Source organism: Sceloporus occidentalis, unplaced genomic scaffold (assembly GCF_023333645.1).
Source record: "Sceloporus occidentalis isolate IW3139 unplaced genomic scaffold, rSceOcc1.0.p SCAF_71, whole genome shotgun sequence".
NCBI lineage: Eukaryota > Metazoa > Chordata > Lepidosauria > Squamata > Phrynosomatidae > Sceloporus > Sceloporus occidentalis.
Genome location: NW_028317051.1, coordinates 2,830,596 through 2,853,808, shown reverse-complemented (window position 1 = coordinate 2,853,808; position 23,213 = coordinate 2,830,596). Strand labels below are relative to the sequence as shown.

Genomic DNA, 23,213 nt, shown 5'->3' with positions numbered 1-23,213 from the left:
TCCAACTCCAAATGCCACGTATGTACATGTGAATATAAAATACCAGGTTGGCGGTCCCCAAATGGTCTTAAGTTAAATACCAATAAACACAAGCTTACAACCCATTTCTTGTCATTTGGTAGCTGTTGTAGGATTTTGTTAATAAAATGTACTGAACAGAATAAGTTATTATTTCTGTGTAAAAAGTGCCGCTGAAAAGAAAAATCAAAGAAACCAAACTGAAAATAGAGATATTTGCATCCAAGTGAGGGAGAGATAAAAATGGTCCATTACACAAGTCAGTCGGACACTAAGTTTTACACAAATTGGTAACACAACACCAGATTGACATCTAACAGACACATATTGTTTTTCTATGTGGCTGTAATAAAGGATGTCCAAGCTTCTTCTGCCCTCTGAGGCTGCGTCTCATAATGACCCTGTCCACACTCTTACGTCTTGGGGTGACAGTAGGGCTCTCTGCCTGCACCACCCCATTCCTGGTTAAGTTCCTCCTAGGTTTCTTCATAGCAGGTCCACTGTTGGATTCCTCCAGTGTCCGTTTCAAGGAAGCCACTTTCTCATTCTGGCTGGTGCTTGGAGTTTTTACTGCTTTTGCATCAGCGGTGGGAGCACCAGACTTCTCTGGAAAGAGACAGGCAGACGGGGAGTCCAGGAAACACTGGGTGCTGTTCTCTTCAGCGTTCCCAGAATCCCCTAACAGCGAGGAAGAAGTGGTCGCCACGGCTTTAGATTTTCCTGATTCACTGCCCCATGTGAGATAGCTCTCAGAAAAAGCATTCCTTCGTATGAGTGACGGGAGTGGTTCAGAGAACGTTAGCCTCCACCAAGGATCCTCCTCCAGAAACTATGGGGGAAAATAATACTCAAATTAAAAAGTTGGAATTAAACGTAAACAATCAGACCCGTCTTAAAAATGACAGTACAAAACGGTATTCAAAACCAAATATGAAACAGGGCTGAGCAACATTCACTTACTAGCTTTAGGACTGCTCTAGTTCATATAAGTAACCTCTACACACAGTGGCGAGATATTACCTTGAAAACATGGTCAGATCAATTTCTTGGACTACAAGGACTTAACCAAAACACCAACACCACCAAGTTTTACTTTTTTGTTTAGTATTTTCTGTAGGACAATCAGCTCAAATCCAAAAAAGTGTTTGCCTGAAACAAACACGTCAACTCCAGCTCTCATCTCCAGCATGCCCATCCTCGGCAATATACTGAGGACCAGCATATATTTTAAACCTTCTTTAATCAGTATGCAGATATATCGGCTATAGTTCAATAAAATAAGACAAAAGGGGTGATGTTAAGATTTTTGTCCTAGGAAAATGTACATACATTGAAGGTATTTATAGAAGGGCAACAAAATAATCCTACCCAGTCTTTCATTTTTTTGCTACTTAATCTATAGAAGCACATTCTTTACTATAAAAAAAGTCAACCCCTAAAGCAAATACAGTGGCTGGGTATACTGGTGTAAACAGGCACAGAATGGGGACAGTCTCAGCTGGAGCCTGAATAAATGGCTCCCCTTTCCTAATCATGCCATTTTTTATGGGAATCTAGCCATTCCTGCATGTTTATTGACATGATCTGCCCATCATACACTCCAAATTCAGTCCAATGCACTTACAATTTATGCTCTCAGCATCTGCCAACAAACAAGATACTAGAAGCGAATAAACAAAATGTACTGGTTTCTTGATTGCCCGGTCTGTTATATTTCCGGTGGGGTGGTTAGAAGGATAATTAGCATAACCGGCCACGTACATTCAAAACAATTACTGCTCATAGAGACTAATCCTCTCATCTGCCTGGCTGTGGTCATTAAACGATCCTTGAGTAGCTAGAAGCAGACTCAAAGCTTTTAAACCTTAAGTGACTGCATACTGCTTAGGAGTGATTCAATGGAAGCCCGCAAACATTTGTGCGACTCAAAAGAAATATACACATTAAAAGCAGCACTGGCAGAGGTTTGGGGGCGAGGGACACTTATTTTTATGAAGTGTTCTTCATGATCACCACATCTCCCCTAAGGTTCAAAGGAGGAAAGAGAGAACTAAAACATTGAAGCATATGTGGCCGAGAGGAGAGAAAAAAAAAAAAATGTTCTCTATATTACGGGAACTTTGAAAACTTGATTTTCTGTTAGTTCTATAAAAGGCATTGCGTGAGAAATGAGGCAAAGTCGGGGGGGGGGGGGACCCTCTGTCAGTAAAATGTTCTATGGTTTTAGTACAGGACACGGAGACCTTACTGAAAATAGATATTGAGTGCTAAATCGGGAAAAACTGGAGAAACAGAGCCCCATGTAACATTTAAAGGAAACGCCACCCACGGCTACTGAAAATATACACAACAAAGCCAGATAATATGATCATTTCTCCCCATGAAGGGGTTAATCATTTAATCATTTTGTGAAGTTCTCATAACAATTAGCGATTCCAGTTTGGTACATAATGATTGCGCTTTCTGGAAACGTTCTCTCTATGGATCCGTATTATTTTTGTTACATTTCGTATACTCTAAGCTCCTAAGACATCTGGCATTAAATGCATGCTGGTGTGAACGGCTGTTGGTATATTGTTTACCACCTCGAGACATTGTATTTATTTAATTATTTCACTGAACCTTTTTTTTAATTCATTACTGAGAAATGTATTTTGGTTACCAAAATAAAGCTACTTTATCCCCTTAACGTCCATTGCCGGGTCAGGCACGTCATGCAAAACGGTCACTTAACGACCTATGACGTGCCTGACACGTCATCAGACTTAAACAAGCTTAGAAAGTGATCAATGATCACTTTCTAAGCTTAAACGGTGTTGCTGTAATGCCTCGATGTCGAGGCATTCAGCAACACCGAGATCGGCATGATGGGCCATGTCTGGCCCCTCCCCGGGGCGTCAACAGCCGCCATACATTGTATGGCGGCGGACGCCCGTTTTAAAAGCGTTTAGGAGGCGATCAACGATCACCTCCTAAACTTCAATGGTGTCGCTGGAATGCCTCGATCAGGAGGCATCCAGCGACACCAAACACTTACCTCTTGATGGACTGTGACCGCTCCGGAGAGCGGTCACAGCCGCACGCAGTCTTCACCATCCGCAAGATGGCGGCGGCCCGGGAAAAAAAATAATAAAGTTGAAAAAGTTCGCTAGACGGTCTCCTGACCTTCTAGAGAACTCTGGCTCCACTTGCTGGTTGAATACAGGTACTGCATTCAACCATACAAGTCAATGGAGGCCAGCTTTCTAATCACTATGTGATTAGTAAAATATTTTAAAAAAAAATAAAAAAATTAAAAAAAGAAAAAAAGAAAAAGCTTAAAAAAAACATGGTAACATTTAAAAATTATTATGCTTTAGAGGAACTATCCAGTTCCAGCAAAATGTAAAAAAAAAGTCCAAAAAGAGTAAAATAAATAAAATTAAAAAATAAAGTTTATTATTATGAGCAAGTGCTAAAATTAGCGCTGTATCTTCCCAAAAATCCTGACATGGAAAAATTTAAATAAAAGCATTTCAAATACCCAAGGGGTGTCTAATTTAAAAAAATGAATGGTTTGATGGGGTAAATTGGAGTGGCCGGGCTCAAAGATAGGGCATAGGCACAGACTGACCGAAATGGGGGGAAAAAAAAAAGCGCACTTCCAAAATGTGGCATTTTAACCTCAAAACACCAGACAAACCCATACATGTGGGGTATGACTGAACTCGGGAGATGTTCCTGAACACATATTAGGGTGTTGTTTGATAGTGACATATACCTGGAGCTATAAATTTATACCCAAAATACAATTTGTGTGAAAATAAAATAAAAAATAAATACTACCACAAAGTGTGGCAAAGGCTGGTGGTAGAATCTGATGCATGGAAAGGGTTAAATACTACCATTTTAAGTACCTTGGGGTTTCTAGTTTTCAAAAATATATGGTTTTATGAGGTAAATTGTAGTGGCCAGGCTCAAAGATAGGGCATAGGCACAGACTAACCAAAATAGGGGGAAAAAAGCGCACTTCCCAAATGTGGCCTTTTAACCCCAAACAGCAGTCAAACCCATGCATGGGTGGTATCACTGTACTCGAGAGATGTTATTGAACACATATTAGGGTGTTGTTTGATAGTGACGTATACCTGGAGCTATAAATGTATACCCAAAGTACAATTTGTGTAAAAAAAAATACCAAAAAAATACTAACACAAAGTGTGGCAAAGGCTGGTGGTAGAATCTCATTCATGGAAAGGGTTAAAATACTAGCATTTGAAATACCTTGGGGTGTCTAGTTTTCAAAAATATATGATTTGATGGGGTAAATTGCATTGGCCGGCTTCAAAGATACCCGAAATGGCACATGGGGGGAAGAATTACCAGATTTGGAAAAAATGGTTTTGAAATAGCAAAACGCTACCTGTACTTAATGCTCCATAACGTGCAGAAAAAAGCAAAAAAACATAAAAACATTGGGTATTTCTAAACTCAGGACAAATAGTAGAATATATTTAGTAGGGTTTTTCATTAGCTTTTTTGGATGAGTAAAAGATTTTTGGGGTAAAAGTCAGAAAATGTGGGTTTTTTTTACATTTTTCATCATATTTTATTACTTTTTTTTATGGGAAATTAGATAATATGATTAAAACAATGGTATCTGATATCTGGTATTGTGTGGGTTCACTAAATGAGTGAAGAGAAAATTACATCTAAACACGAACACCGCAAAAGTATTAAAACAGCCTCGGTCCCAATGGTACAAAAGGTAAAACACAGCCTGGTCCTTAAGGGGTTAAGATTGGAACTATTCTGTCCATAGTAACCGGAAAAAAATCCCCTACCAAGAGCCATTTATGAGGCTATATTCTGTTCGATATTTTTTTAATTTATTTATTACTGTTGGAGCTCTTTTGGGTGAGTTCACAACATAGTCTATTTCTAATGATGTATTTAAATGAAGTACAATTGCTAATTAACATGGGAACTTTCTCACTAACATTTGTTTGGTTTGTCTCCTTCAAACAGTGCGCTTGTTGCATGAGCAACTGCATGACTCGTGCAATCCCATACAACACATAAACAAGTAACATGATTTACTATTTTTGTTTTAAATTTCATTGCTTTATTTCCGTGTCAGTCAGAGGAGAAACACCCCATCCCCCGCGAGTACAGATAGAGTTTTATACACAGTATATAAAGAACATATTCTTCACGTAATATGAATACATTGCTCCTCTCACTGGCTTAGTATGTTCCAGAACAAGCAATTTTGGATTCTGCACTGCTAATGCTAAAGGTGGCGTTCCACCTAATCTAGTGCATTTAACACGTTTAGAACCATCGTTAGGACTGTTAAAAACATAACCTTTCCCAGAAATAATTCCTCAATCACACAATTTTGAATTTACTCTAATTTTTGAGGAAATGCTTATAAACAAGGAACATTTTCTGTTTTATGTGATTCAACATTCAGGAAAGAATATAGACAAAAATACAGATTTTTTTTTTTTGCTTAACATGATAGACAGTTCCATATATGTTTTGTCTAAGTTAAACAATGTTACGTGTAAAAAATTAAAAAAATTAAAAACAAACAATGTAGGTCTACTAAAGGCATTATTTAGGGAATTGCCAGTTACCATAATTATGTTAAACACTAAAATGGTGACTGCACATAGTATGAACTGTGTAAACGGTACGACATAGTCCAGTCATGATTTTCTTAAAATGAGGTCACATTTCAGCATAAATGAAACGTCCGATAAAGGATCTGCACCACTGTGGGGGGGGGGGGGGGCGTTAGCTTCCAAAATAGCATCATTGTTTCTTTGGCTATTTACAGCAGCCACGACTAAAATCATCCAGAATGATACGAGCCTCAGCATTAAAAATACCCAGCTTGTGCTAGCAGGGTGACCACAGGGACACCAATTTGGAATACAGCCCTGTGCAATGAACATGTCAGACTACATGCAGTCTGTCGGATATGATCCTTGAAACCACATGCTATTTTGCCACAGATCACAGAGATAAATAAACTTCGGCAAGCATGACATCAACGCTGCCGCTACGGTCTTTAAACCAGACAGGCTGATTTTTTATTTTTTTTTAACCGCACATCACATAAAGAACACAGTTCAATAAAAAAATAAATAAAAAGCACAATTCATTAGACACGTTTTGTAATCTCCTACCATTCTCTACTTGTAAATTGTTAGTATGTACGTATACATATAGGGAAGAACCAATAAAATGTTCTAGAAGCAGTTCATTTTCCTCTTTTATGAAAAGAAACGTCAAAGTGATAAGACTTCACTTTTGCACCCGTAAGGGCATTACGGGGGCTTCAGGTGTTCTTTACCTTGATGGGTGGAGTGGAGCATGGTGACAAAGATGTTAAATACGTGTCGTGGCTGTTGTAGACCGGGCTCTCTTGTAAGTTCAAGAACACGTCCTCGTTGGCACAGCACTTCTGTTTTTCGGACAGCGGAGAGATGCTAATCACAATGGCGCTGGTGTTGTCTGCACGCAGTATGCGCTGTCGCCACTGAGACAGTGCTCGGCTTACAAGCATTCTGGCACAGGGTTGTCCGTACTCCCCCTAAGACACAGACAAATACAGGTAGGCAACAACGTCATTCTACAGGTGTCTGCCTTAAGACACCTTCTTATAGCTAAAGCAATATATCTATAGCTATTAAAGTTATTGGCTTTAGCAATTCAATTTGACTATTTAGATTACTCCCTACTTATTGAAAAGATTTGTTTGGCTCCTATTTTTCTCCTACATTTTCAGGGAAAGAGTAACCTCATTTGGAATAATGCTCAATTGGGTCAATATATATATTACAAATACTGCATTTCTTGCTAGTGACCCTATTTTGATGCTCTTTGTACTCCCATAGTCTCCTCACTGTGACAACCTCGAGTGGGGATGAGTTGGAACCACTGCTGTAAATTATCACTGTTTTGTGAGGATATAACTATGCACTTGGAAAAAATACTAAAAAGTGTTAAAAAAAAAAGGGATTTTTGAGTGTTTTCTGTAGTATAACGGTGAAATAGAGCAAAACCGTGAGTGTGCTGAATGCAGCAAATATTTAACCTAGAACTTAACATTTAATTCCTTTATCCACCGCAAGAGACCCTGTTTTATTAGACTGTATTACTCAGCCGGGGGTCCAATGTTAGGATTTCCATTGATGGCAAATACATTTGTACTCACGGTGGTGCACGATTTCTCCTGCTCCTGGCACATGGCTACCGCATCCTGCGCCGACACCATGTTCCAGAGTCCGTCGCTGCCGATGATGACCAATTTGTGCTTATGCGGATCAATTGTATGCACGCTTGTATCTGGCTCAGGAGACACCACAAACTCACCACTATAGAAGTCATAGCTCCACAGGTCACCTGGTAAACACAGAAAAAGCATACAACATGATGGGACATGACTTCCAAACCCTTGTTAACCGCCAGCGGGACTGTCAAAAAAAATACAGCAAACTTCAAGGTCACGTGTTCCAAGAACATCAAATGGATTCGTAAAACAGACCCCAAAGCAATAGTTTGCAATCTTAAGTATTTTCTAAAAACCTTAAAAGGTAAAAAAAAAAAAACCCAAATCTAAAAAGGAGTTAACCGTATTGCTTTACCTTTAAACTGAATGAGACCACAACTTCTCAAAAGATTATAGCAAAACAGAGGAAGTCATCTTCACATCATACTTCTAATAGATCAGACATTTAGACGGGCTAAAGAAAAGAAAATTGCGGATGCATTTCCTGCATTTTTTTTTTTTTGATTATTTTTTTTTAGCTCGGAAAATTTCATCATTACCTCTGATGACACTTAAGGGCCAATTAAAACAAGCCTCGGAAACCGAACAAACATTTTTACTTCAATTACCTCTCTTCTCGGCATGGCAAAAAAAAAAAAAAAAAAGCAGGGGCTATTCAGGGAAGTACTTGTTCTCTGAACAAGTACTGAAGCACAACTATCCTTTCTCAGCATCAGCCCTCTTAAAGAAACAATAGGACTCTCAAAATAAAATAAAAAAAAATAGTACATCAGCGAGGCAAACTTAAAAGCCACAGTCATGTGAAACCATATCTATAATTACCTGGTCCATATCAATAACGTCTCTAATTACCGGGACAGGGAACAAACGTACCACAAGGTGCACTAGCACCACCTATTTTATATTGTACACGGAGCGGAATATCTTGGGACCATATGCCCCTTTTCTCGATGTGTCTGCTGCATATCTCCGTGAGGCTCTACCATGCACCAGAGCAGCAGCGACTGAGTTTAACCCCTTCGTGACAAAGGCTGATTTTACTTTTTGTACCCTTCGTGACAATGGCCTTTTTAAAATTTCTGCGCTGCTTGTGTTTAGCTGTAATTTTCTTCTTTCCCGTTTACTGAACCCACACACATTAGATATTGTTTTTTTCAGGACAAGAAGGGCTTTCTTTAGATGACATTGTTTTGATTGTATCATATTATTTACTACTAAAAAAAGTATAAAATATGGTGAAAAATTTAGAAAAAAATGACTGTTTCTAACTTTTAGTTGAAAAATCTTTTACTCATCTATAAAAGGTAATGAAAAAACCTGCTAAATAGATTCTACTATTTGTCCTGAGTTTAGAAATACCCAATGTTTTTATGTTTTTTTGCTTTTTTTCTACCCATTATGGGGCAATAAGTACAGGTAGCGTTTTGCTATTTCAAAGCCATTTTTTCCAAATCTGGTAATTCTTCCCCCCATGTGCCATTTCGGGTATCTTTGAACCCGGCCAATGCAATTTACCCCATCAAATCATATATTTTTGAAAACTAGACAGCCCAGGGTATTCCAAATGCTAGTATTTTAACTCTTTCCATGCACCATATCTACCACCAGTTTTTGTCAAACTTTGTGGTAGTCATTTTTTTGCATTTGTTTTGTCACACACATTTTACTTCAGGTATGAATAAACAGGTTCTGGTATATGTCACTATCACAAAACACCCCAATATGTGTTCAGCAACATCTCCTGAGTACAGCGATACCTCACATGAATGATTTTGCCTGGCTGTTTGGGGGCAAAAGGGCCACATTTGGGGCATGCGCATTTTTCAATGTTGAACTTTGGCATTTGGGGATTCACTGCCCATGCCCTATTTGGTACATCTTTGAGCCGGGCCATTTCAGTGTGCCCAACAAAACCATATATTTTTCAAAACTAGACACCACAGGGTATTTTAAATGCTGGTATTTTAACTCTTTGCATGCACACATTTTACCACCAGCATGTTTTCAAAGTTTGCAGTAGTATTTTTGTGTGTATTTTTCCCACACACACCTACTTTATGTATGAATATACAGCTCCTGGTATATGCCGCTGTCACACGACACCCCATAATGTGTTCAGCAACATCTCCTGAGTACATGCATGGGTTTGTCATTTTTGTGGGAACTAAAAGGCCACATTTGGTACGTGTGCATTTTTCTAATTGGAAATTAGGTGTGTGGCCATCCTTCCCCCGGTGTTAATTGGGACGTTGTTGAACCTGGCCAATTCAATTTACCCCATCAAATCATACCTTTTTTAAAAGTAGACACCCCACGGGCATTTAATATGCCAGTATTTTAACTCTTTCCATGCGAGAATTGTTTTAAGCTAATATGCTAATTTTAGGACTTGCTCACAAAAATATATTTTTTATATATATATATATTTTTTTTTGTCTTTTTAAAAAAAAAATTTTAACATTTTTTTTCAACTTGGAGGTTCCCCTGATAGTGACATCAGTGGGAAATGATTTTTACATTTTACTAGTTTTTTACTATTTTTTTTCTAATTATTAATTTTATTTTATTTTTTAATTTATTTTTACTAATCACACTGTGATTAGAAAGCTGGGTTCCATTGACTTGCATGGTGAATGCAGTACCTGTATTCAACCTGCAAGTGGAGCCAAAGTTCTCTAGATGATCTGGACCATCTAGCGAACTTTAAAAATTTGTTGGTTCCTGTTACAGGGCAGCGGCCATCTTGCTTGATGGCGAAGATCACTGGCAGCTGCGGCTGTGGCCGCTCTCCGGAGCGGTCACAGCCCATCGAAAGGTAAGTGTTTGGTGTCGCTGGATGCCTCCTGATCGAGGCATTCCAGCGACACCATTTAAGTTTAGGAGGCGATCGTCGATCGCCTCCTAAACGCTTTTAAAACGGGCGTCCGCCGCCATACAAAGTATGGCGGATGTTGACGCCCCGTGGAGGGGCCAGAGATGGCCCCTTCGTTCCGATCGCGGCGTTGCTGAATGCCTCGAGGTCGAGGCATTCAGCAACGTTTTTTGGGTGCAGAAAGCGAAAACAGATCGCTTTCTGCACCCGTTTAAAGACGTGCCGGTCCTGGCACGTCAATTGTCATAAAGCACATGCTTTTCCGTGTCGTGCCAGGACCGGCAATTGTCGTTAAGGGGTTAAACAGCATCGAGAGATGAGCATCCAGCTTCCCGGGTACTCTGCTACTTTGATTCAGATAAATATAATTCTCAAACTACGGTTTGCAAAGGCATCATTAGATACATTTGTGATAAGTGTAAACCCAAATCATTACAGCCCACACACACATACAGCTGTTAACACCCTTACATAGGTTCCGTTATTGTATAGGACATGTAGGGTTTTTGGGAAACTTATTGTATACTTAAAAGTCAGTAACATGCAAACAAATACAGAAGATAAGAATCGAGCAAAAATTACAGAAAAATAAGACCTATCAGGGGTAACATTGAACTGGCCGTGGAGGTGATTTTACCAGTTTGTAACATAATGGCTTCTTGTATTTTAGCATTTTAACATCGACAAGATTAATTTTAAAAGTGAATATCTACAAAACAATTAAACTGACAAACTTACTGCCTTAGAAGTCAGAGTGTTTAAGTAAATTACAGAAAAAAGAAACACTATCCAGGTCATTTGTGTTAAATGTTTTTGGATATTTATTTTCTTTACATTTTCTGATTTCGCCACTTGGGGGCAGCAAAGCAACACGAGTCATGTGGCATGTCACACAAATTCACGAAATAAGCCTACTTATAGCTATCCGTTCCCTATCAGCGTGATTGTTTTGATGGAATTTAGTTTTGATGCAAAGCCAGCATTGTCTGATGAGTTTCTCTTCCTCCTTACAAAGTAATGGTTCTCCACGTAGATTGCTTTAAAACAAGGGAGGCCACAATTCATAGCAAAATAAAGAAAATAAAAAATTATTTAATTTCAGCTTTTGACATTGTGGGTCATTTACCTGCAGAACAGGAATTCACCATTGCAAGCAGGCATGCGATATGTAGTCAGAACACGTTATCACTTGTATGGATAATATCACTTACCAAGAGCACGAGCCACTGCCAAGAAGGGAATTTGGTCAATAACTGTGCTTCTCCGCACAGGACCGTTGTGCGTCAAGCGAGGCCTTTTCCATACCACTCGGTTTACACCGGATTTGTTAATCACACTTATGGTAAAAGAAAAGAATTAATATTTCCACTAATTTACAGTAAACGAAAACATTTGACACAAAGCACCACCGCAAACTAAATTAAATGGAATCACCGCACTAGAAAGCAAAAATCATCCCATAAAAAAACGATCACGAAAGCAGCCGCTAAGCCGACGTCGGACTCGCTACAGTGTCAGAAAATGCAAGGTGAATAAATCTTACACCTTCCAGAAAGAGAGAGGAATTTTGGAGCTCTGTATTAAGAGCGGGAGGGGAAAAAGTCAATTATAGATTTTTCTATACAAAACGAATACCATTGGCATAAATATTGGGGATTCCGTCACACTATAGAGCCATATATTGCTTAGCCTGGCAGTTTTTCATAGCTATATTGCGTACTAAGAAGCTGAATCAGTGGAACTGCTTTGCATTTAAACCCAAATGAGACTCTTAAGCAATTTAAAGCCTTCTCTGGAGACCATAAACGAGGCCCCTGTGTAGCAGGAGGTTGTTTTTTTAATGGTATTTGTTAAGTATGCGTACTTATTGGTCATTATTATTCTAGCAGCAATCTGGGAATCTAAATGTATATGCCTTTTATGCTGTGCATACCTATTTTGTGCATATATTTTTAGTAGCTAGAGACAAGCATTTCACTTACAAACTTTGCATACTCTTCTCGCCCATGTGACTGCCTTTACACAACATATACAGACATTTCACATTGGTTTAAAAGCCCATATTTAAAAACAAAATTCAATATCTGTTTTTGTAAACCGGTAAAATCCTACAGAGCTGTTGCCTTATCGAAGGGCTTTTGTAATAGAATCACAGGTCGAGGGCAGAGGATGACAATATTCCAAGGTTATGTGTAACAACTGTAGCGGACTAATACCTGCCACCAAGTCCCTCAATCCTCGCTCTCTCCTTGGGCAGTTCCGGTTTGTGGTCTTGCGTAACTTCTACGGCCTTCAAGTCCTCTTTTGGGTTATTTTGGAACCCAAGGACCACACCAGAGTCTCCCACATGGGCCACGTACATCTTGTTGCCACGGATGATTACAACGCTGGCTGTAGTTCCCGAGGTGCTGGGGAGGCCAGTCATGGTCTTGGGCCATTCAGCTAAAAAAAAAATATATATATAAAATATTTTAGTCCCTCAAAAAGCAGCAGTAATATGGGTAGGATAGAATATATTTATTATACACACACATGCAGCTCCCAACTCTTTACAATGTAACTATACTTCATGTATGCTGCAGCAAACAGCAAAAGGAGTTAACATTTTAGATCATCCTGTTTTTTTCGTACGGGACTATGTGCTCCAGCCCTGGCTTAGTCAACATTTCTGCACATTCTGATCTGAAGAAGCAGTGTAATAGCGATGACACCTTTGTTATGACGCAACTGCTCCTAATCCGTGTGCGACTGGAAATAGAGTTACGAAACCCGGCCCATACAGACATGTCTGAACAAGTGCAGAGCGTGGGAACTACACGTCCTCCTCCCCCCGTACAGACTTTCCAGCCATTCCTACCTTCTAGGGATTTTACAAGGGCAAGAACACTTAAATGCAAGACCCGTAATGCACTAATGGGATAGAAACTATACCTAAACAATGTAACTGTAACCTGGCGACTGGTCTAACAACTATAAATTAAACAAAAATGTACACAAAAAAATAGAAATTCAAGATCAGCAAATGTAATAATATCAGGTTTCTTTCCCACGTATTTAACTTTGTTTCAACACTTTAGCCTCATCAGGGACTATTACATTACATATGAGAAATTGAACATTCTTTGAGATGGCAAATAACTCTTTTGTGAATAAGCGTTTTACCTTCCCTACAACTCACTGTTTTGTAAAAATAAGGGGGGGGAAAAAACCAAACACTAAATTTAAAAGACTTTTTGCAATTTTGCTTTAAAGATTTCATATACAGGATTTGGGTAAGTGAAGGAAAATAACCCAATTTATGTCCAGTAACACCACATATACACAGATTTATTAATCTGTCGATGGGCCAACACATTATCACTTTTACATACTATGTTATTTCCTAAATAATAAGTGGTTTCAAGCGAAGTGAGGATTGACCTCTTTTTTTTTGTTCGGTTATTCATTTTACATGAATCCCAGTCTAAGATAACCTGACATTTTTATTTTTTAATACACTTAAAACAGGTCCACTTGGGGGACTTTATTTCTTTTATGCTTTAATGACCTATTTCAACTTCTGAGCTCCAGATGGTATAAAATCACAATCATCTGTTTTCCCCAGCTATGCTACATACTCCCCAGCTATGTTATATACAGATATATACTTAAGAATATACTTAATGAACATCAAATCAGATGATGAGAGCAAACATGCTCTACACTATTTATTTAATGGTATTTCTCGTGCTTACCCAAGCCTCAAGTATTAAGCCAGTATCACAACCTCATGCTGACGAGTCCCATTTTGGATAAAACAGCTGTCCATGAGTGGTGATCTGGCTACTGCACCTCTTACCCGAGTTTGGTCTAAAGGCTGTCCTGTACAGCGGGCAATCACTTACAAGGGATCCATGTATGAATTATTACATACATAGTGGGGGTAGTAAAAAGCATTATTGAACACATTTACAGACACCAGACAAGCCAGAAGGCTTGTTTTTTTCCCCCAAGAAGGTCGTCTTATATTCTTATTTCTTTCAAAAAGATCCAAAGATTGGGTAGTCGTCTGATAATAAAGCATATACGCCATATTCTGCAACCAATACAGACAGCAATTCCACTCTCCCTACTTTACACCAGATCTCCAGGGAGGACCTGGAAGAACCCAGATGTCTTTAGTGATAATATCTCTCATATATCCCATCCACTAATTCTGTGCTAATGTATGCTTACAAAAAAAAGCCAGTTTAAGTGTCAGCAACCACGAGTGAGCACAATATAAGCCTACCATAAGCCCACAAAATAAAGCAAATTTATTCTGCAAAAAAACTATGCTTGTGGTTCTCTTAGCAGTAGCACCTATCACATAGAAGACAACCTGGAGAAAAGGTAAAAATGGGGTGCCTCCTTTTCATTATTTTACAATCGGTGAGCAGCATTAAGTCTACAGCCCCAGCATATCAAGTCTGGAGAAGCTATAGTGTGTCATATACACTAGGGCTGAAACAACTAATCGATAATAATCGATAATGAAAATCGTGAACATTTTTATCAATTATAAAAAGGTTTTTTCAGAGCAAATGCTCTTAGAAACTCCTCTCCTTATATAATCCGACCTCAAACAGAGATCGGATTATAACACTAGAATCCAGATCCCCCGCAACGCTGCAGGGGACCTGGATTCCCTTCACGGTCGGCCGGTGGGTGTCCGTGCGATGCGCACAACTTCCGCCTCTCCCCTCCACTTCCATACACCCCTCTGACTCCTCCCCCTCCCGACTCCCTGGTATTTTGTGAACCTCCGTTGCTGACAGGAACTTTCATTGCAGCTTCATAGAAGCCTCAGTGTAAGTGAAGGGGAGTAACGGGGGCTGTCTGTGCGCATCGTGCAGACCCCCACCGGCTGACAGAGAATCGAGGTCTCCTGCAGAGGATCATCCTCTCTGTCAGCTGGTGGGGGTCTGCGCGATGCGCACAGACAGCCTCCATTACTGCCCTTCACTTACGCTGAGGCTTCTATGAAGCTGCAGTGAAAGTGCCTGTCAGCAACGGAGGTTCACAAAACACCAGGGAGTTGGGAGAGAGGCAGAGCGGTGTATGGGAGGGGGAGGAGTCAGGTGTATGGGAGCCACCCTCCCATACACCACTGGCTCCTCCCCCTCCCATACGCCACTCTGCCTCTCTACCCGGCTCCTTGGTGTCTTGTGAACCTCCGTTGTTGACAGGAGGCAGAATGGAGTATGGGAGGGGGAGGAGGCAGAGTGGAGTATGGGAGGGGCGAGGAGGCAGAGTGGAGTATGGGAGGGGCGAGGAGGCAGAGTGGAGTATGGGAGGGGCGAGGAGGCAGAGTGGAGTATGGGAGGGGCGAGGAGGCAGAGTGGAGTAAGGGAGGGGCGAGGAGGCAGAGTGGAGTAAGGGAGGGGCGAGGAGGCAGAGTGGAGTATGGGAGGGGCGAGGAGGCAGAGTGGTGTATGGGAGGGGGAGGAGGCAGAGTGGAGTACGGGAGGGGGAGGAGGCAGAGTGGTGTACGGGAGGGGGAGGAGGCAGAGTGGTGTACGGGAGGGGGAGGAGGCAGAGTGGTGTATGGGAGGGGGAGGAGGCAGAGTGGTGTATGGGTGAGTTATAGTGGTGTATGGGGGTATAATGAATTTCAGGGTAGCAGAGTGGTGTATGAGGGTGTAATGAATTTCAGGGAGGCAGAATGGCATATCTGGGGGAGTTAGAGTGGTGTATAGGGGATGTAGAGTGGTGTATGGGGGTATAATGAATTTCAGAGTGGCATATCTGGGGGAGGCAGAGTGGTGAATCAGGCAGTATAATGAATTTCAGGGTGGTGCAGGGCATTTATGAGGAGCAGAGTGGCATATCAGGGTGCACAGTGGCATATGGGGAGGTAAAAGGCATAAATGGCGGCGAGTGGCATATTGGAAGTTATAAGGCATATAGGGGATATAAGGCATATCAGGGGGCATAAGGCATCTGGGGGTACAAGGTATATCAGGGGGCTCAGTTGCATATCACTGGCATATAAGGAGTGTAAGGCATATCGGGGGCACAGTGGCATCTCTGGCATATAGGTGGTATAAGGCATATATGGGGGCAGAGTGGCAAGCTGGGGGGTCTGATGTGCATAACTGGGGACAGTTTGGCTTTTTTTTCTCAGTTTTTATTAAATATTTTTTTTAGTTTTTATTAAATAGGAATTAGAATTTACTAATAACTTTGTATTAAAACCTAGTATGAGAAACACTGTTTGGGTTCTTGTAGCTTTTATTATGTCAGTAAAATAAGGTGAACAGAGAGAGGCCATTGCAATAAAGAGATGAAAGTGTAAATTGTACGTTTATTAGATTATTTTAAATTAAAAAAAATTGCATTTTTTTATCCGATTAATCGAAAAAATAATCAGCCAACTAATCGATTATTAAAATAATCCTTAGTTGCAGCCCTAATATACACCTAGTGTTTCCCTGTAAATTATATGCAACACACAAGGTGTTTCCAAATTCAGAACATGTATGGACGAGTGCGTACAAACTACATTTACCGTATTTGCTCGATTATAAGACGAGGTTTTTTTCAGAGCAAATGCTCTGAAAAATACCCCTCGTCTTCTAATCGGGGTCGTCTTCTAATCAGACCTCAAATAGAGTCTGATTAGGAGACTAAGATCCAGATCCCCCGCACCGCTGCAGGGGACCTGGATCCTCCTGTCTCACCCCCCCCCCCCCCATCATACACACACTTACCGGTGCTTCCTGCTGTATTGCCGGGGCAGCGGGTTGACGTCTACGCGATCCGCGTAGACAACGTCCGCTGCAGCCGGAAGGAGGTGTGGCTAGCAGCGGGGGTTGTCTGCGTCCGTCGCGCAAACCTTCCCCGACTGTCAGAGATCAGAGTTCCCCGCACCGGTGCGGGGAACTCTGATCTCTGACAGCCGGGGAAAGTATACGCGACGGACGCAGACAAACCCCCGCTGCCAACTCCACCTCCTTCCGGCTGCAGCAGAAGGCGACGTCAACCCGCTGCCCCGGCTGGAAGCACCGGTAAGAGAGGGCTGAGAGGGGAGGGGAGGGGAGAGTGTGTGTGTGTGTGTTAGTTAAATGGGGGTATAGGGTGTGTGTGTGTGTGTGTGTGTGTTAAATGGGGGCATAGGGCATTTCTGGAGTGGCGTTAAGGGGGCATTTAATAGAGCACTCTGCCTCCTGAAATGCCTTATACACCTATATGCCACTCTGCCCCATAATATGCATTTTAACCCCCTAAATGCCAGAGTGGCATATAGGGGTATAAGGCATTTCTGGAGGCAGAGTGCTCTATACAATGCCTTTTAACTCCCTTAATGCCACTCTGCCTCCTGAAATGCCTTATACCTCCCTATATGCCACTCTGCCCCATAATATGCATTTTAACCCCCTAAATGCCAGAATGGGATATAGGGGTATAAGGCATTTCTGGAGGCAGAGTGGCATATAGGGGTATAAGGCATTTCTGGAGGCAGAGTGGCACATAGGGGGTCAAAAGGCATACCATGGGGCACAGTGGCATATAGAGGGTTAAAAGGCATATCATGGGCCACAGTGCCATATTGGAGTGGCAAGCCTGGGGGCAGATGTGCGTAACTGGGGGACAGGTTGGAAAATACAAGAAATAAAAACAAAAAAAATATTTTTCTCAATCATAGCTTTTATTAAAAAAAATAGTTTACATGAATTAACATTTACTGGTAAAACTTTTTTCCTTTAGGGTCGTCTTATATTCGGGCTTTTTCTTTTTTTCCTAAGTTAATATTCAGATTTTGGGAGGTCGTCTTATAATCAGGGTCGTCTTATAATCGAGCAAATACGGTATTAGTAATAAATACTCTGCTATATGTGTGAACATGGCTTCTATTGAAACACTACGTGTCCAAATTGTAATTTGTTTGGAAACAACCAATGCAAAGGAAGAAATTAGGTTTAAACAAGGGCACAGCAAACATGCTAAATTCGCTTGCGTCGTCTTCGAGCAGTTGAAATACTTTATAAGTCGCAAGAGGACAGAAATAAACCCTTAGGAGGCATATATCATTGTGACAGCTAACATAAGCACACATTGGGCTTTACTGTATCCCGCAGATTTAGACATTACTTCTCCGACACGTCCTGACCGTTACCCTTCCCTGCACATTACTAAGCACAGGTTGATGGAAGGCAGACTCCAGCCATGATGATAATGAAAGAATATTTCATCTATATTCAGCGGTTTACTTTCTATAGATCTGGTGCTTTCCCCCCACACCCCATCACCTTGAGCCAAACGCACAGCGAGTGGTATACTCACGGCTTGCACAGGCATTTGTATCAAGTATTTTTTTCCTTTTCTGACAGGTAAAGAATGCACAGTAAGGTATTCACAAAGGTCTTACTCTGGTGACAACTGCTTTATGTAGAAAATAGGGATTATGTAAAGTGGTCTTATCACCATAGCAACCAATGAAATGTTTCTGCTAATAGGACCCTTCCACGGTCCAGCCCACCCCCCCCCCCAATAGTCACAAAGCAAAACAAACATACAGTCCTACTGATACCCGACTCCCACCAGTACAAAAGTCAACCAATAGGAAAGGTGAGTGCCGCTCGTCAGGAATCTCCAGATACTTCTAGTTAAGGACAATTGTACAGCGCTGCGGAATATGACGGCGCTCCATAAAATAATAATACTAAAGGGCAAGACAAAGAATCTGTAACGTACGCGTAAGAAAAATGACTACACGACAAGCATGGTTTCCCATCATGGTCATTGTGCCTAACTAAAATAATAATATGGAAGAAGAAAATGAATTGCAAGACCACTAACGATCACCGAGGATAACGATCATCAGAGGAGCAAATAGAAATCCTTCATCACTTAAGGGTCTGCTGCATAAAGGAAACGACCGCCAGTGACAGCTGCAACCAGGCTTACGCTCCTGTCTCTGGTCTGAAGTAATGAGATTGCCTTTCTAGATCTTTCTACACATGGTGCCTTGGATCATGTTAACCGTGTGGCCTACCTCTGTATTCAATAGTCACGCAACACAATGAATGCTGACAGCATAACAAAGACAGGGTCATTCTGGTAATGAATGGCATTCAGACACGTTGCAGGGTGACATCACAGCAAAACACAAGCTAGCCAATAAGAAATGGCGCTACATCGCAGACACTTTAGGCTAGTGAGAAGGGCAGGTACGTGACTTCCGAAATCTGCATGGAAAAAAAAAATAATCCGTGGTTTGTATGAGTGCCAAGCTCCGCACAGCAAGGAGCAATAAACCGGCTCAATGAATGGACTCAAGTAGAAACCCAAGCATAAATCTCATAAAACCATACTATTTGACAGCAGCGAGGGCCAATAACCGGCCCCAGCAGCGTTTGAGAAATGCTTGCATTTAGCCACAGATGTGAATCACTGCAGGTGTCAGTAATACATATACAGCAGGCTAAATAAACAAAGCTCGCTGAGAGTTAGGTGCCGGGAGCCTCATTTATGAGCCACGGTTCACTTGCTACTCCAAAAGAATTCAGTAAGTATAATAGCACTCGGCGCCAACAATCTTTATACTATAATATTAGGGCCATTCACTAATGGGAGACCTTACTAGAAAGGGTCACCACTGGTGAGTTTGTCCTGCATGCAGTGCTCAGCTGGCCCTGCATAATGCATAATTCAACAGGGCGAGGAGACATCCTCATGAAATCACGCTGATTTATCTATACTTTATACAGGGCAAGCCAAGGAGCTGTTTAGGAAAGGCCAGGACCTTAGACCCCACAGACTAGAGAGATAACAAAATGCTACAACTCCCATGCCACTCAAACATACACATGATCTTGGTATGGTGGCTGTTGGACAGATGTCTGCTTGCCTTACTGAACATGCTGCTGGGTATTTTTCCAGCACCCAGAGCCTAACGATTCAATACAGAGCCTACCGTGTAACGATTCAATACAGAGCCTACCGTGTAACGATTCAATACACAGCCTACCGTGTAACGATTCAATACACAGCCTACCGTGTAACGATTCAATACACAGCCTACCGTGTAACGATTCAACACACAGCCTACCGTGTAACGATTCAATACACAGCCTACCGTGTAACGATTCAACACACAGCCTACCGTGTAACGATTCAACACACAGCCTACCGTGAAACGATTCAATACACAGCCTACCGTGAAACGATTCAATACACAGCCTACCGTGTAACTAATGCACAGCACAGAGCATATGAACCCCAGTGCCAGGTCTGGATATCATTCCCAATTCGCCCAGCACCACGCATCCCGTCACGGGTGTAACTGGCCACAACAATGGCAATGAGGCGTCGCCATGGTCCAGCAGGAACTATGGCCCCCTCGCCACTGCCCAGCACCGAACATCTATAGGCTAGATACTCACGGAGTTTCTTCCACATAGCATGGTGACAAGCCACGAAGCCCTTGCGGATGGCGGCGCACACTTCCTCCGGATCTAGGGACATGAAGCCCTTCTGCTTTCGGATAAAGCCCCACAAGTGATCCCGGGCAAAATGAGCGGCTTCCCGCCCCCCGTGCCCGTCGTAAACAGCGAAGAAGGCCACCGACTGCTTGCCCCTGGCCGGGCTCTTCCCACTTGCCGGTGAGTTTCCCCGGACATTCTTGCAGCTCCTTCCCAGGCTACACCGACCGTTCGCCGGACTTCGGGGTCCCCCTTCTTGGTCTCCCTCTTCCAGCCAGGCAATCTCGTCCTCCCTCGGCTCAGGCTCCACCAGCACCTGGGTGATATCTTCCATGTACTTCCTGCCCCCTTGGTCTGAGGAGACGCTCACCCGCAGGGTGAAAGCGTTCTCCATTGCCCTCCTTTGTTGCAGCTGCCCTCCACCTGGGAGACGAGCCTAAGTCAATTAAATAAAAGTAACCAGTGTTCAGTCGCGCTTCGGCCTCTTCTTCTTTTGGCCTACTTGGATAGGCAAGTACAGGAATGAGTTAAAAAGGGTCTCCACAAGGATCCCGTTCCCGCCGCCGGCGCGTCTTATTGTTTATTTTCAACAGTGCCCGGACCTGTCCTGTAGTCGCCACCACCGCTGCGCAGCCGTGACGTCACGATCCAAGTAAAACGCTCAGCTGGGACGGGCTGTATAACAAACCTTCGAGCGTCTCCGTACTTTGCGCATGTGCAGGTGCACCTGTCTGAAGCAGCGGGCGCCATCTTTCGGGTGGGTGGCTGTTAGAATGATGTGGAGAACGGGGCGTCGTAAACGTTCTGGAATATTCTGGGCGGCCATGTTTGCTAGGGAACGAACGTTGGTTGTCCGCGAAGACAGGGGAATCACACGAAAAAGTTTACACCCGAAATGACGATTTATTCTTTTTAATAATCGTGATAGATTTTCCAACTTTGTTGTTTGAATTGGTCACCTATCTTATTTAGATATCAGCACAACAATGTGCAGAATGTGTAAAGAATCACCCCCCTCCTTTAGCGAGAGTACTTTGGCCCCCAAAACCTAGAGCGGCTTTCGTGTTTTGTTTGGCTATGAATCCCCCTTTTCATTTTTTACTATAATTATTTACATACAAATTATATATCATTTTTTTCCCAAGGACAGATTAGCCAGCATTTAGTATGACGAATATAACTTTTTTGTTATTGAAATAATTTGACAATTATTACTAAAATAGTAGGCTTCACCAAGCTATATTAGTATGTGTCTTGGGTTTGGAAATACTTTATAGGTAATCTATGTGGCAAATATTAAAAGGTATACATTTCTGTTTTAAAGACTTTTATTTTTCTTTTTGCTGATATTATACAGGGTTGTAAGTAATAACGAACAAAATAAAAAGATAACGTACATAATATATATTTCTGGAAATTAGACAACCCAAGGTATTGGGTGCATTTAGTTTTCTTGCGTATGTGTCCCCAAAAAGACGCTTTCACCTTGGTTAACGCTTTGTGCGTGAATTATGTGCACAAAAAATCTCCTAAATGTATTTAGCTGCTTCTCCACATTAGAGAAATACCCTATATCTATAGGTTATGATATAGTTCTGCACTACATGACACTCTCATCACACTATGTGACAGCACACGGTAAAGGGACATGTGGACTATAACTCCCACTATCCTTAAGTCTAGATGGGAGTTGTAATCTGCAGATGGCCATCAGCCCATTTGTGTGTGTATATATTTATAACCCATTGTACAGCACCACAGAATTTGATGGCGCTATATAAAACAATTAATAATAATTATGTCTGGGTATGTTAGTGAAATTGAGTCTGGGTATGTTAGTATGTGTGTCTGTACATTAGTGTGTGTCTGTGTTTTTTATTGTGAGAGCATGTGTCTTTGGGTATCTTTGTGTATTTTAGTGTGTGAACATGTGTCTGGGTTTGTTACAAAGTTAGGTGTGTGCTTGCCTGGGTATGTGTGTGTGTCTGTATGTTAGTTTGTGTCTGGATATGTATATTATGTAAGTTATTGTATGCTTGTCAATGTGTGTATGTATGTGTATGTTAGTGTGCCTCTGCCTTGGTATGCATGTTAGCATGTGTCTGCCTTGGTATGCATGTTAGTGTGTGTCTGGGTATGCAAGTTAGTGTATGCATGTTAGTGTGTGTCTTCCTGAGCATTTTAGAGTGAGTCTTGGTATGTTAGTATGTGAACATGTATCTTTGGGTATGTTACCATGTATTTCTGGATATGTTAGTATGTGTGTCTGGGTATGTTAGTTTGTGTCTGGGTTTTTTATTGAGTGAGCATATGTCTTTGGTATATTAGGGTGTGTGTTTGGGTATGTTAATGTGTGAACATGTCTCTTTGTCTGTGTATGTTTGTGTGTGTGGGTATGTTTGTGAGTGTGTGGGAGGGGTGCAACATATCTCAGTATCCCAATTGGGTATATCAGCTAAAGTCGCCTTCCTCCACTACTCCGACTGTTGAAGCTCTCGTTTTTTTTATCGGCCACGCTACCACCTTTCCTTCAAGAAACATCAACTAAGAATAGATGCTTGAGGGTAAAATCATGAATTCAGATTAATGGGAAGCA

At 41.6% G+C, this 23,213-nt stretch overlaps 1 protein-coding gene across 1 annotated transcript; it reads right to left on the bottom strand.

Annotated features, from left to right (window-relative positions):
• Positions 1–331: 331 nt before the first annotated feature.
• Positions 332–21,011, bottom strand: LOC149286272 (protein phosphatase 1D-like). Its single transcript, XM_089494342.1, has 6 exons — positions 20,579–21,011; positions 12,389–12,614; positions 11,384–11,508; positions 7,226–7,413; positions 6,362–6,601; positions 332–847 (listed from the first exon to the last, which is right to left on the bottom strand). Exons 1-6 carry the CDS (start codon positions 21,009–21,011, stop codon positions 332–334), a joined length of 1,728 nt encoding a protein of 575 aa, XP_089350468.1.
• Positions 21,012–23,213: the final 2,202 nt, after the last annotated feature.